Below are 14,436 nucleotides of genomic sequence, written 5' to 3'. Positions count from 1 at the left end.
GGTCGGGTTTGACCCGACCCGGGGTAATTTACTAGACGTTATTGACCAATCACAGTCATTCTTCTGAAGAATGTATGGTTCCATTCTTCAGAAGAATGGCTGTGATTGGTCAATAACGTCTAGTAAATTACCCCGGGTCGGGTCAAACCCGATCACTCGAAAACGCCATAAGAGGGCTCATTTCTGCAGTTAATGCCCTCTATGTATTTTCCGCGTCCATGTCTCGCCTCGCTTCGACTTGCTTCGGTTCGGTTCGACTCGCCTCGCTTCATCCCCCCCTCTCCCTATCCCACCTCATCCTACCTCCTACCTTATCTCACCTCGCCTCGCCTCGCCTCGCTTAGTCTCGCGTCTCGCCTCGTCTCGTCCCGCGTCGTGTCTGTCGGGTCGCGCCAATGCAAGTTGAAAACTCGCGTCGTCCGCGCGTTGAAATCTTTGAAACTGTCAGTCGTAAACGTCCCTCCACGTCTTCGCAATCGTTACGATCGCTCGAGTGCGCGTCACGGCTATATAATTCGGGCATTGTAGCTTCGGAGCGAGTCTATCTGGACTCCGATATGATATCCGATCGTCATCGATAAAATATCTGACATGTATCGGTACACGCGCGACAGCGAACTCGGTCGACCTCGCTTGGAATACCTCACATGCACGCGTACTACGGAGTGAAACGTAAAGACGGAACAGGCACGCCGGTCGTCTCCGCGAATGACAACAAGCGCGTTGCATACTTTAACAAAGTTGGACGAGATATACGAGACGGTATATCGGTCCGAATTCTGAATTTTGCTCCCGGAAGTGCCGCAAGTGTCGAAAGTGTCGAAAAGTGCCGGAAGTCCCGAACAACTGTCGAGGTCGCGAGAATTCGGAGCGTAAATCGTAACGCAGGTACGTACGATGCAAGAATTTTTTTTTAATTCTCTCTTGTAACGCTATAATTATTCATTGATTTTACTTTATTTTATCGTCGTAAGTCAGAATAAATGGGAATATTTTCAAGTTGGTTTTCATACGCGTGTAAGCTCGTTATTGTAGTATATTAAAAATGAAAGCGAATCTCATTAAAAACTAAACATTTTGTAAATTACGAAATTATAACGTAATACATGTATATATTTATATTTATATTCACACATGAATGTTATTACAAAACGTTTGCTCCGCTTCAACATTACAGATAAAACGATAAAACTGTCAAGTCAATAGATATCTAACTCGTTTCTCTCGGTTTAATTTCAATTGGATCGCTATTTTGACATTTATTATCGCTATCTTTCTTTCAAGTGTGAGCAAAAGAAAAACGAAAATACGCAATTTTCAGATTCCATGCATATATTTGCACACTTTATGTAATATCGCGCAAAAAAAGGAATCATTCGACTATATTTCTATTCTTGGATTCTACATCTTTACGATGTAAAGACGATAAATAATAATGTGCAAATTCCTATGCGAATGTCCGCGTTCGTGGCAGTCATAATAAATTTAATAAAAAAATTAAATAAAAATAAATAAAATTAAATAAAAATTAAATAAATAAAATTAAATAAAAATTAAATAAAAATAAATTAAATAAAAATAAATAAAATTAAATAAAAATTAAATAAAAATAAATTAAATAAAATAAAAATTAAATAAAAATAAATAAAATTAAATAAAAATAAATTAAATTAAATAAAAATTAAATAAAAATGTTAAAAGAAAAGATGCGAGATGATAAGACCGTGTCGGAAAAGATAAGAAAGACATACATCGACGATCGTGATAATCGCACCAGTATTTCATCGATCGTATCAATGTATCGAAAGTTGGAATCTTTTTTTTTCACGACAGCGAACGCGAAACGATATCGTCGTGTCGAATCGCTCGGAGAACGTTGGCTCTTTTCCTTTCTTTTTTCTCTCGTCGGAGAAACGTGTTCCCGTTAAAGTCGTAAATAAATTGCCAATCGGCGCTAATCGGTTCCTCTATTACTTTTTCTATGTCAAATGCAATTGAGATTCTGGATTCGAAACCTGTTCCACACGCGGACTACGCTACTCCCGCTCGTTCTCCGAGTTCAATGGCATTCGCCACTTGGGCCACAGACATTGTACAGACATTTTTCTCAAGCGACGCATACGCGAGGACAAAAGGTGTACTTGAATTCTCACTCTGTCTGGCGGCGATGCTACGTTTGCGAATATATCCCAACGATAACGCGAATAAAACTACGCACGCGATTCGAGAGATTCTTCTCCGCGCGATGAGAATATTTCTTCCGTCAACGAGATGCAACGACAAACTTGACGGAGCCAAGTTTGCCAAAATTTTAATTGGAATTATTTCTATTTTTCCGATTCAAAATTATTATCTTCTCTACAAAAGATACAGCCGTATCTACAGGCGTGTCTTGTAACGTATGACAACTATAGAGCATTTTTGGATTCAGCTATAATTAATGCGTACGCGACAAAAGTTATAAATCAGACCTGCCGCTGTGTGACTAGCTGCTCACCTTACGTCTATTACAGATTGTTCGATTCACAAGCAGGAACTATAAAGTAACGGTAGGAGCGGATACCAAGCAAGTCGATTACCGCTATACATATTTATGACAGTTTGATATTCCTCACCTGTCATGGAATTAACGTCACGCGGAAAATCATTTCGGGACTCTAGACTCGCGGTCGCAATTTTGATGAGAGAGTTTATTTCGAAAATTCTTTCTCGAGAAAATAAAGGGGGAAACTTTTCCGTCGATCGAAAATGCTTTCTCGACTCAAAGGCTCGTCGTAAACACTTTTATTAGCAACAGCGGTGACGAGGAATAAAGAGAATCGCACGATAACCTGATAATTTTTCGCAGCTTTCGACAAGAACGTTGCGACGATACGTAATCTCAGGATGAGCGCAAACGCAACGAGCGGATAAAGCGCGCGAGCCAGGCAAAAGGGATACAAAGGGATCGAGGAAGGAGGAAAGCGATGGTGGTGGAGTGGCTATGCCCTGGACTCAGGCCGACCAGGAGCAACAGGCCTCGTCTTTTGCACTGCAAAGTGATACTTCTGGACGAGCACGAATTGTTGCAGGACGTCTTGGTAAGTTTGGCTAGCCTCCCATCCAGGAACATGAGGGACTTTATTTTCAATCAACGCCAAATCCATCGGGTTCCTCTCTCTCTCGCCTTTACAATCTCATCTTTCCAAGCTCTGTGAAATAAACGAGAAAACGAAGAGTCACTCTGGAGCAAAACCGCTCCAATCGACTAGAAATTGGCGTCGTATCCTACCGTAATTCATATTAGCCAAGTTATAATTTGGCGGATTAATAGCATTTTCTTTCCCAGCTCGTTTCTAGATGGTCGTTTCGGTACCGGACTACATATCGTGCCCGGCGGCTACGGTGGGTTATGGTCGACTGTGCGGCTTCGCGCAGGAAGAAGAGAAGGCGCGTACATATCTCTCAGAGGGGGTACACCCGGGGAATTCCTTTGGTCTTCTTCTCTGTTATTAGACGATATGCCAAAATTGGCGGTGGGCCACCGTAGACAACGCCGCCTCGCCTTACCTCCTCCGCATCGCCGATGGCCAAGCCAGCACACTAATTCCCGCGTCTTTTCGCAACCTACCTACTCGTTCTTTTCTTTCCTTTTTTTTTTCTTCCTCTCGGAATCACTCTCGCGTTGCGCGCTCTCTTTCTCCATCCTCTCCGCTTCCCTCATCGTCCGACTCATTTTGTCGATTAACATTCCGAACCTGTATAAGCGCGTGTAATCCTTCATTGTATGTGTCTCTATACGTACAACCCAAGTCTCTATGCGAGTCGAAATTCAGTCGAGCGTTAAACACGAGATTATGTATATGCGAAGAAGGAAATTCGCATTCTCGCTTTCTCTTCCTCCTTTTCTCTTCTTCTTTATTGCTCCGTCTCTCTCTCTCTCTCTTTCGTCATTTTTTTATTCCAACATTACTAGTCGACAATGTATAGAGGTTGTTACATCTGTTTTGACAAGTACTTTCGATAGAAAAAGTGGCGGTAACTTTTACGCAATATTTACTCTGAAAGAAAAATTTGTAAGCGGTAATCAAGAACTCTAATATGCCCTGGGAATGGAATCAAACATAATGCACAAGAAAAAAAATCTTTGTACATAATATTAAAGGTAGAGTCGAGAAACGCGAGGAAAGAAATGATCGTTGATGACTACAAGTGCGATAGTTGTAGGCAATATCTCGCCACCACGGTATCGAAATCCGTATTTTCTCAGATTTATACCGCCAGTCGTAGAACCAGTCTCTCGTAATTGCAGCGTAACAGCGCGAAAGAATGACTATGCGTCGAGATAGCGCAACCGGATAAACGAGTAACTCTTTCCCAGTAGAATCTCTCCGATATATCTACATCTTTTGTACGTCACTTTATTTCGCAACGCCAATTTTAATACATAGAATTGGCGCAAAGCATCAATCTGTCCGCGCACGGACAATAGTTTAACAATCAACACCGATCGCACGATTATCGTTTGGGAAAAAAGCGAGTCCAAACATCTCATGCACATTTGCCGGATGTATAATATATATACAACATATGCGATACGAATTGTCAATATTGCACGTGCGTCATTTTACTTGTAATCTCGGCAAAATCTCGATTCATCGAGGCATTAATCGGCGAGCGAGCAAAAGTTTGTAAAGCGAAAGTAAAAACGCGAAAGCTGAAGAAGGACAAGCTGCTCGTTGGCATTCGAATTTTTTGAATTTCCGCTTCGTACCTCTCTGATTACCTCTGATTACCTCTTCCTCGCTTGACGTCCAATTACACAAATGGCGCTCAGCATCCGCCGCGGGCGATACTCGCCAAAGTCTTTCTTTTTTTCGCGTTGCTTCTACTTTTCATTGATGTTACCATACCTAGTCACGATACCTAGAGGCAACAACGAATCTCCGATAAAATATGAAGCAGCAATATCGGCTAGTTGCCGCCGCGAAGCTCGCCGATTATTCTCTCGTCTTTCTTCGTATCCATTAGCCAAGGACATTTTTACTTTTCACTAAAAGGAAAATATTTTCGCACATTTTCCTCTATCGTCGAATCGACATTTTCCGCATTTTTTTAACTTGTACATTTTTTATCTGTGCTGTATTTCTGCATGTCTAATAATGAACGTCAAACTTTACATTAATGGCCCAGTCAACGATACTCGAATTTCTCTCTCTAAAGCTACCTTACGAGAATCAGATCACGCTACGATACTTGGATTCCCACAACGAGCTATAGACAGGAAAGATTAGAATACCTAAATAAATGTTTAAATTACACCATGTATGAAAAATGAAAGAAATCATCTGAATAACCGATGGAAAAAGGAAAGAGGGAGAAAAAAGCGAACAATAAAAGGGAAGGATCGTTCGGAACACGCAAGTTGGAGATGATTACCCATCTCCTGAACCTATACTCGACTCTCCTAGGCCTTAGGCGAAAGAAAAAGGGCGAGGTCTTTCATTCTCTCTTCTCTTTCTTTTCTTCCTTCACTTTTTCATCTTCCTTCGACAACTTCTTGCTGTTTTTAAAGATTTTAAGTGTCTTTCGTTACATTGCGCATATTTCGCGCTTCCTTTCATTTATTCTCCGGTCCGGTGCAAGTTTTATCGGTCTCACTATGAAGTAATCCCTAGTTTCGTATCGTGTATGAATCAAGGAGATAAATTAGTTTGACTCTGCAAAATATTAGCGTTACATTTTTTTCTTCTTGTCCACTATATCGATAATGCGAGTAAATCGCAAACAGGGAAAGATAATAACACGCGTATGAAATTTAACGATATAAGCATTTACCTAAAGATTCCGTTAGTTTCTCTCAGGGGAATAAACAACGCGTCACGGTTCGCAACACCAGTGGGAAACCGTCCCTCTCGATTTCAATCTCGCCGGTTCACCACGGTATACTTAGTATATTCATGCTTCTCGCAAATGTAGAAAATCGAAGAAAATTTATTTATACGCTCTAGATACGCGTTCAATTCCGGTATAATAAATACATGTACGTTTTCCAGAGCTCGAACCTAGGTCAAGAATTGTTGGATAGAGTATTCAAGCATCTAAACTTGCTGGAAACTTCTTATTTTGGATTGCGCTATCTTGATCACGGAAATCAAACGGTAGGATATAATCTATTTAACCCACATTTTGTATAACAAATTTCGCTCTTGATAATTATATAATTTAATATCAAAGAACGGTATCAAATTTTAGTGCGCATAATTATTAAAAAATTGTTTAGACTTAAAAATTAATAAATTGTTACAAATAATTGTAATACATGCGCGCGTTTTTCTTTTCTAGCAATGGCTCGATCAAAGCAAAAAGCTCGGTAAACAATTGAAGATTCATAAAGGAGATCCTGGATCGGATGTGCACACTCTCTACTTTGGTGTTAAATTCTACGCGGCAGATCCGTGTAAACTCATTGAAGAGATTACCAGGTATATCCCTTTATCTTTATTCAATAACATTCACGCTTATATAATATATATTTTGAATATACAATTTTTTCAAAATTTCTCACGGAATTATTCGTAATTTATATATATCATTTCTGTCAAACTCGTCGTTAAAATCTTTGGTCTTTTAATTTCACATTTAATTACGGCGTGAAAATGTTTTTCCTCCGAAATACGTTGAAATAAATTATTTTTAAGTGTGCTACTATTCGCGTTCGATGGAATAGATTGGTAAATTACATTATTATATTATTAAAATTGTTTCTTTTCAATTTGTGAATCAACAAATGTAAATCTTGATCAATCGTCATGAAATCTATTTTCGCTAAAAATATAGGATACATGGATTTATTGAATTATACATGCGCTTATGAATATAAGATAATAAAAAAGAAATTTTCAGTATATTTTACTCCCATTCATATTATAAGAAACAATTTATTTTAATCCATTTCCCAAGAAATGGATTCGTATAATTATCCGCTTCTGACATCATAATAAATCAACGTGACTATGATCAGGAGACAGGAGACTTAAAATTGACTAATAAACATTTTTATATTTTTTTAAAATAAAATTTCAATTGTTTATTTCTATATTTCAAACTTTTAAAAGTAACGAAAGGAAAGGATTGAAAATGTGTTTGAACGCGTACGATATGTGGATATGACGCGGATAATATTTATTCAATGTCACGCTCTTGTGTGAACGATTCTTTCACGCTTGGTGTCTTCGAAATTCTAGGAAATTCCAGGGACGTTACGTTGCGGACGCACGAGAATTCCACGTGCGTCGAATTTGTTGAAACGCGCCCGGCGTACATGCATACATGCGTACGTACGCGTGTCTTGTGTCAGCTCTCGCGGCGTTATCTCGTGCGCGTTGCTGTTTAATTCAATCTTAATGTTAAATTCTCACATTTTTCCACAATGAAAAACGATCAAAAGGATTTTAAAAAAATTATATTTCCGTTTCATATACCTTCCGGTATATATTTATACTCGATTCTACCTGATAAAAAATTTCAAGATTGTTATTATGATAAAACTCTACATCGTTTCTAACTTGTTTTGCAGATACCAGTTTTTCCTACAAATCAAGCAAGACATTCTGCAAGGAAGACTGCCCGTATCCTTTGATTTAGCTGCGGAATTAGGAGCCTATGTTGTTCAATGTAAGATATTTTTTATATTGAAGAAAAAACGCAAATCCATCACGACGCATTACTTCCTGTGCGCTTAAATATTGTCTGATTCATCTTATGAAGAGAACGGATAAAGTATTTAAAAAAATCTTGCGAGAGAAAAGACCATTCGTAGGGAATACAGTGAATACCAAACTTGTTTACATATGCACTTTGTATGTATGTATGTAGCAAGATGTAAGTAAACGCGAACAAACATGGACGGATGGTCTACGCGTTAGTTATCTGATGGGGAGATTCAAAGTCGTACAGATAAAAAAAAGGAAAGGCAAACTAAAATACGCTCGTGTTTGCATCTCATCGCAGTCAAAAGAGACGAAATGAATATCCTTTCTTCCTATTCAACGATAATACGCGTATATTGCGAAAGGAGCACAGTATACGGAAAAGGACAGACGCAATGGAGTAAAAAAACCCATTGAAGAGAATATTTCTCTTTCACTCGCAGCAAACATTGTAACAGAATCAAATTATGCATTTTACAATATTTTTATTATTTTTTATAACTATATGTATATTTTTCATAATGATAACATAATTCTTTTTAAAAATCTATTGTTAATTTGAATATGGACAAAACCTAAATCGATATAAGAAAATTGAGGAGGAAAATGGAAAAAGCAAAAACAATAGAAAAATACTATATATAAATTTCCATACATAAATAATTATTTTTTTATCCATCCCGCAATAATTTTCTATTCTTTTAGCGGAACTGGGTGATTATGATCCTAGACGACATTCGCCTGGATATGTCACGGAATTTCGGTTCCTCGCCAATCAAACTACGGAACTGGAGAATCGTATAGTAGAAATCCATAAAACTCTCATGTATGTCATTGCATATCGTAACGTTTATTAATTGCGCAAAAAGAGAGATTTAATCAATATAAAATGTTTTGGAAATATTAAAGTGACTTAAATAAAACACATAATTATGTTTTTTTTTTTTCTTTCAGAGGACAATTACCCTCGGCGGCAGAATTAAATTACCTGGATAAAGTCAAATGGTTGGAAATGTATGGGGTAGATTTACATCCTGTGTTGGTACGTAAATGTATTGATAAAATTAATGCATTCGCAATCACACACTAGTATTAATCTCGTAAAAACATACAATTTTCGTTCATAGGGCGAGGATAGTGTGGAATATTTTTTGGGTCTAACACCGAGCGGAATAATACTTTTACGTAATAAAACCAAAGTAGGAAATTACTATTGGCCTCGAATTAATAAAATCTATTATAAGGTATATAATTTGTTACAATGTTGTTACTGGTTTTTTAAAAAAATTTTTTTAAAAATTTAGTATAAATTTTTAGAATCTCATTTAAATTATGAAAATATAGTAAAACGCTTAAGAATGTAATACAAACTCGTTAACCATTTTTCCATAAAAAAATCAGTCAAAAATTACACAAACTTTCAGGGTAGATACTTTATGCTAAGGGTGAGCGAAAAAAATTCCGAAGAGAGAACACACGGTTTCGAAACACCATCGAAAGGGGCCTGCCGTCATCTTTGGAAATGTTGCTTGGAGCATCAAGCTTTTTTTCGATTAATGGCAACCGGTCCACCACCTCTGAGTCCATATTCTCGATTTCATTCATACAGTCCTCCGTCCACTTTGGAAAAACATACAGCTATTAGGCGAAATCCACCGCCGTTTCAAAGAACTCCCAGTCGGAGAGCACAAAGACGAGTTGTCGAAGGTCAAGAAATGGTTGGTTCATTCATCGAAACACCGGTTACCGTAATCACGAATCCAGGTTGCAATTCATCCGGCGGTAATGTTCCGTGCAATACGCAAAGACAGATGAATACCTCGAGTCCGAGAAGCACGAGAAGTGCACCGTGGACGCAGAGTCAGCCCCGTGGTCTTTACACTTCGTCTAGTCCTCGCTCCGTTCGCTCCGCAGGAACGGCACCGGCAGTTAGTTGACGTATTATATTTGCTTGTATTCCATTGATTATGCTTAATCGCAGAGTTGATCGCAATGTCACTCACGTGTATAGAAATATGTGAGCATGTATACGTATAGTTGTAATATATAAAAAGAAACGTTTAACTCTGACATTGATGGATCAAGTGTATTTCTTGTACTATACATATACTATATTACAAAATTTCTAAACATGCACACATTGAATAATCTACTAAAATAATTTATCATTTCTTATAATGTAGCTCTTAAGTCGACTTCAACGTCGCAGCAGTTCGGTAGAAAGTCAAAGCTCAGGGGATAGTCATAGTCGCGGTGGTCACCGTAGACGAAGTCATAGTCATAGTCATCGTCGACACAGCAGACATTCCGACTGCGAATCTGAACTCTCGAGATGTTCAGACACAAGATCCGGCCATCGGAAACATCGTAGAAAACACAGGAATTCCCGTTCCTCTAGGTATCTTCAACCACTCTTAGATACATCGCGTTACGTTCGCTCTCATCGCGATAATATCTCGTTCTCATAATTGTTTCTCGTAAGTATAGTACCTTGATAAACTCAAATCAAGATCTCTTATAAGCATCAGGGTATAATTAAAGCACTTTAATGATAATGAGTCTTCCTGTTTCCATCAACAATAGAGTTCATCAACCTTCTTAAACATGGAATTTACTTATTTTGCATACATTTCTTCACAGATAAAACTTTTCTCTTTTGCAATAATTAATCCCTATTATATGATTATTCTTATATGCTTTGCGATATAACAACACGGATGTCGAAAAATATTAATTCAATCTAATATGCTATTTTCCGTAGCAGACACGAATTGGTAGATTCGGAGCCACAATGGAGAGAAGCACAGAAACGAAAAGGAGAAGGCGTGCAAAAAGCTATCGTAAGTATTAGGTCTCTTTTCGAATTTGAAATTATTTTGTTTATAATATTTGACTTTCAACCAATATGTTATAGGTAAGTCATACAGAGCCTAGAAGAAGACATAGGAGCAGACATCGAAGTCCTTCCCAAAAACAGTCACTGCCGGATGAACTTAGAAAGTATACATACATACATACATACATACATAAGATGTTATGAATGCTACTATAATTATAATTTCACAATATATTTGATACAGTGTAAAACAGAATGCAAAACAATTTAGGGATTTTTTTTCTACACTGAATACAAACTGCAATTTGAGTTTGTTAAACAAATTATACTCTTGCTATTCCATTTCTTTCTACTTTAATAAATTAATTAATAATTATGCTATGCAAAGAGAGGATATTAAAAATGTGTATATTATACTTTTTTTGTAGACACTTGGAATTTGGCCTAGTCGATACTAGTGGGATGAGTGAGCAGCAACGTCGAGAGATATCCTACACAGTAGTACAGTCGCAATCTGTACAACAATCTCCCTTACAATCTAACAATTCTCGATTGGACGACACCGATTCATCGTCCCTACCTAGGTACGATGATCTCAAGACGGCCTGCAACCTCCACAACCATCCTCCGCAAATGGAGGATGAGACGGGATCCGTAGTCATTGTTTAGTTATCTCCGATTTCTTTTTGCATGTATTTATTTCGAGCATGTGTATATCATCTACTTTAAGCATGCCCCTATTATTTATTTAAAGCATGATAAATCTTTAATAAATAAGTAAAATTAACTGCTTGTCGCACTTGTTTATTTTTACATCCTAGCTGGCACTCATTCGCTTCTGGCTGTTCCATGGAATTTCAAAGGCGATGCGTGCCTTTCATTCTGGGGTCGTAATAATTATTCGTGTGTGTGTTTTATTTCTCATTCATATATGGTATATATTATATATGGTATGCGCCATGTATTTGTGTAATAAATATTGGTATCTGGGAGGATTGACAATGTCAACATTCAAGATTCAGAACACTTTATGCTCCGAGTCTTTCTTATGACATTCCTCGATCCCATTCGATTCCCTACATGTCCCAGGCGCATTTTGTGTATTTTTCTACATTGTGTCTCTTTAAATTTTCGAAAAATTACGCTTTAAAATGTGCTACAATGCGATTTACAAAGAAACAAATGGATTAGTGGAATTTTGAATTTGTGTACATGTAAATTTCATACACGCGTAAGAACAGCCAATATGTGTATTAATTGTATGTACTAAAAAAAAGAAAAAAAAGACGTATCGATTTGAAAAAGTCGAGTCTACGATGGATCTGGTAATTGTTAAAACGACTAGACGAAAACGACCAAGTTAAAACGAGGAGACAGACTGTCAAGGATTCCCTTTCAGAACTATCGGACCTATTGGCAAAAGAGAAAGAAGAATCGTGCGGCATAATCGTGATGGAAGTGCTTATAATTTGCTGTCTGCAACATCCAATCGAATCGAAGCAAAATCTCCCGGAGTTCGAAACGAATGTAACACCAAGAAGGATTTTTATTATACACGTAACAACAGAGTGTCAATAAGTAATAATACGGACAGTGGACTCGGCGAGAGCACACCGCAGGATTTTTCAAGTTGCCGCTCAAGTTCTGCAGACAGCAATAAACCTATTCACATAGTACGTATTCTAATCTATTCTTTTATGCATCATATCATATTTGTTTATGTATCTGTTTTAAAGTAGCCAGTCGTCAAACAATGTAAATTTTATTCATATGTGTATAGTCATATGTATATTTATGCTTATCAAGAAAAGAATAAGCACAAATTATTTTATGTGATTTATATTTGTTACTCTTAAAACAAAAACTTTTAATATTAATTGTTACGAAAGATTTTTTCACTCATATTACGTGTCTTATAAATGATCTTGTGAAAGAAAAAAAAAACATTAAACATTTCTACAAACAAGTGCATGGTTTTAGAGACACACTCTCATCTTTTGCAAATTTTGTACAAATTTTGCATTGCATTATAAAATTCTTATGATATATGTATATTATTATATATTAGATAATTGTGCATATCCTTTTCAACAGCACAATTTTCATATGTGTACTAGACATATAGCTTTATTTTACAAAATTATCTGTGGAATGACATTATTTTCTAGAAATTCAAATTAATAAATTAGTTTTGTTTGGTATAGACACAGATGCAATTAGGGGGAGAGGTACTCTATGAACTGCCTTCAAATCAAGAAATCTATCCTTCTGTTGACACTACTTTGGATGCTGTTCTTCAACCTATTATATCGTAAGTGCTTGCTTTGTGGTTTTCTTTTATTTGATCATATCTCTTTGATTCTTAAATCAAATCTCCATTTGATTTAAATTTGGACTTTATTAATATCTAATAAATTAGGCGCAACATAATTATAACATAATTTTTCGATAGATATCAAATCGATATAGATAAATTTAAAAAATTAATATTTTACATGTAAAGAAAAAGTTCTCTGTACAAAGTATAGTATTTTTATAATTATTTAATTTATAAATTCAATTGTTTCAGAACTTTAACAAGGAGGCAGCGAAATTATCCGATATAATCACAAAACTTTAATATGAAATAAAGTAGTTTTACATTTATCATATGTTGTATATTTAAGAAAGTTTTCATACCTTAAACAAATTTAACATGGACCGCTGTTGGATAGTTGTTAAATCTTATGAGATGAGAGAAGAACTTTGTTAAATAAAAATATGTTTTGATAAACACTCAATGATAAACACATTTCTGTACACAAGTCTTGCTTATTTAACTATCTTTCGATGCCATATGTCTCATGAGATTGCCTATAAACTTTTCCATTTTTTTTAAGTCTTGAGCTATTTCTGTTTTATATTGAAGGCACTGCAAGCAATTTTAATCGCTAGTGTTAATACAATATTGTGTTCTTAACAAATTTAAGCTTATATTCTTATATCTCGTAGAATAGTAGAAACTGCTTACCCGTCGGTTGTCTGTTAACTTTAGACATAAAATTCCTTTATTGTGACAATATTTCATTGTATACCGAGTCTGAAACAAGGCGAAAGAAAGAGTTACTGTACCATACAGACAATTTGATTCAATAATATTATTCACACTTGTACATAATGATTTAATTTATTATATATACGTCATGTACTATATGATATTGTATCACATTATACTGCTTCCTTTTTCTTCTTTTATTTGCAATTTGACTACAAGACATGCAATCAATAATAAGAATAGCTTAGGAATAATCTCGAACATTAAAACAAATATACATAATTAATAATAAAAGCATTCTAAAAAAGAGAATTGCTTGTATCTACTTTCCTTGATATTCATTATACATTAATTCTGTTCTATGTTAATCCTTAATTTGCAATTTGCAGTAAGCAATAATTCATTACAAATTCAACAAATTCAGTAATATTATAAAAAGTAAAACGAAAAATTATCAGTCGCCAACATGCTATCAAATTACATGAATTTTTTTTCATCTTATATTAATCTCAAATTGCAAAAATAATCCTAAATAATCTAATTACAGCGTTATTATTCTATCGCGTAACAAAATAGGTATTAGAAACGATGACATGATGAATATAATACATGATAATATATGACTTTGTAAGAAAACACATACGTTTATCGGATCTTGTAGATATAACCTCTCTGCGCCTTTTTCGAATTCTTCCCATGAACTCAAATATGTCATTATTATCGCAACAATAAAGGAGTTGCAATAGGTCTATATTCGAGAAAAGTGCAAAGATCACTAATCAATATTTTAATAATTTTAAACACGTGAAACTTTGACGTTTCATAAAACGACATTCACGATTTACGTTAAGTCAAATTGTCATGGATATATCAGT

The 14,436-nt window shown here is 36.0% G+C and overlaps 2 protein-coding genes across 8 annotated transcripts; one reads left to right on the top strand and one right to left on the bottom strand.

Moving 5' to 3' along the window:
- The first annotated feature begins 265 nt into the window (after positions 1 to 265).
- LOC145961874 (band 4.1-like protein 4) lies at positions 266 to 13,173 on the top strand. Of its 4 annotated transcripts, none has more exons than XM_083082398.1 (16): positions 267 to 888; positions 2,849 to 3,080; positions 6,036 to 6,140; positions 6,325 to 6,464; positions 7,559 to 7,656; positions 8,397 to 8,517; positions 8,646 to 8,733; positions 8,819 to 8,935; positions 9,116 to 9,619; positions 9,875 to 10,089; positions 10,456 to 10,531; positions 10,606 to 10,691; positions 10,956 to 11,111; positions 11,927 to 12,200; positions 12,732 to 12,838; positions 13,097 to 13,173. In XM_083082398.1, the coding sequence occupies exons 2-16, from the start codon at positions 2,967 to 2,969 to the stop codon at positions 13,131 to 13,133; spliced, it is 2,238 nt and encodes a 745-aa protein (XP_082938524.1). In that variant the 5' UTR covers positions 267 to 888; positions 2,849 to 2,966; the 3' UTR covers positions 13,134 to 13,173. The 4 variants fall into 4 exon arrangements, with proteins under 4 accessions (XP_082938526.1, XP_082938524.1, XP_082938523.1 ...); XM_083082397.1 differs by having other exon boundaries at positions 269 to 888; positions 10,453 to 10,531; XM_083082400.1 differs by lacking the exon at positions 8,819 to 8,935 and having other exon boundaries at positions 266 to 888; positions 10,453 to 10,531.
- On the bottom strand, positions 3,618 to 14,422 carry Srp9 (signal recognition particle 9). Of its 4 annotated transcripts, none has more exons than XR_014435730.1 (4): positions 14,205 to 14,422; positions 13,538 to 13,606; positions 13,207 to 13,438; positions 3,618 to 4,040 (listed from the first exon to the last, which is right to left on the bottom strand). XR_014435730.1 is itself a non-coding variant. In XM_083082402.1 (3 exons), exons 1-3 carry the CDS (start codon positions 14,274 to 14,276, stop codon positions 13,343 to 13,345), a joined length of 237 nt encoding a protein of 78 aa, XP_082938528.1. In that variant the 5' UTR covers positions 14,277 to 14,422; the 3' UTR covers positions 13,121 to 13,342. The 4 variants fall into 4 exon arrangements, 1 of the variants encoding a protein (XP_082938528.1); XR_014435729.1 differs by lacking the exon at positions 3,618 to 4,040 and adding an exon at positions 12,274 to 12,934; XR_014435731.1 differs by lacking the exon at positions 3,618 to 4,040 and adding an exon at positions 12,274 to 12,828.
- Between the last annotated feature and the right edge of the window lie 14 nt (positions 14,423 to 14,436).

The sequence above is a fragment of the Camponotus vicinus genome, unplaced genomic scaffold (genome assembly GCF_025532165.1).
Source record: "Camponotus vicinus isolate PSW18456_S1 unplaced genomic scaffold, iyCamVici1.0 SCAF_11, whole genome shotgun sequence".
Taxonomy (NCBI): domain Eukaryota; kingdom Metazoa; phylum Arthropoda; class Insecta; order Hymenoptera; family Formicidae; genus Camponotus; species Camponotus vicinus.
This window is presented reverse-complemented; position numbering and strand designations above follow the sequence as displayed.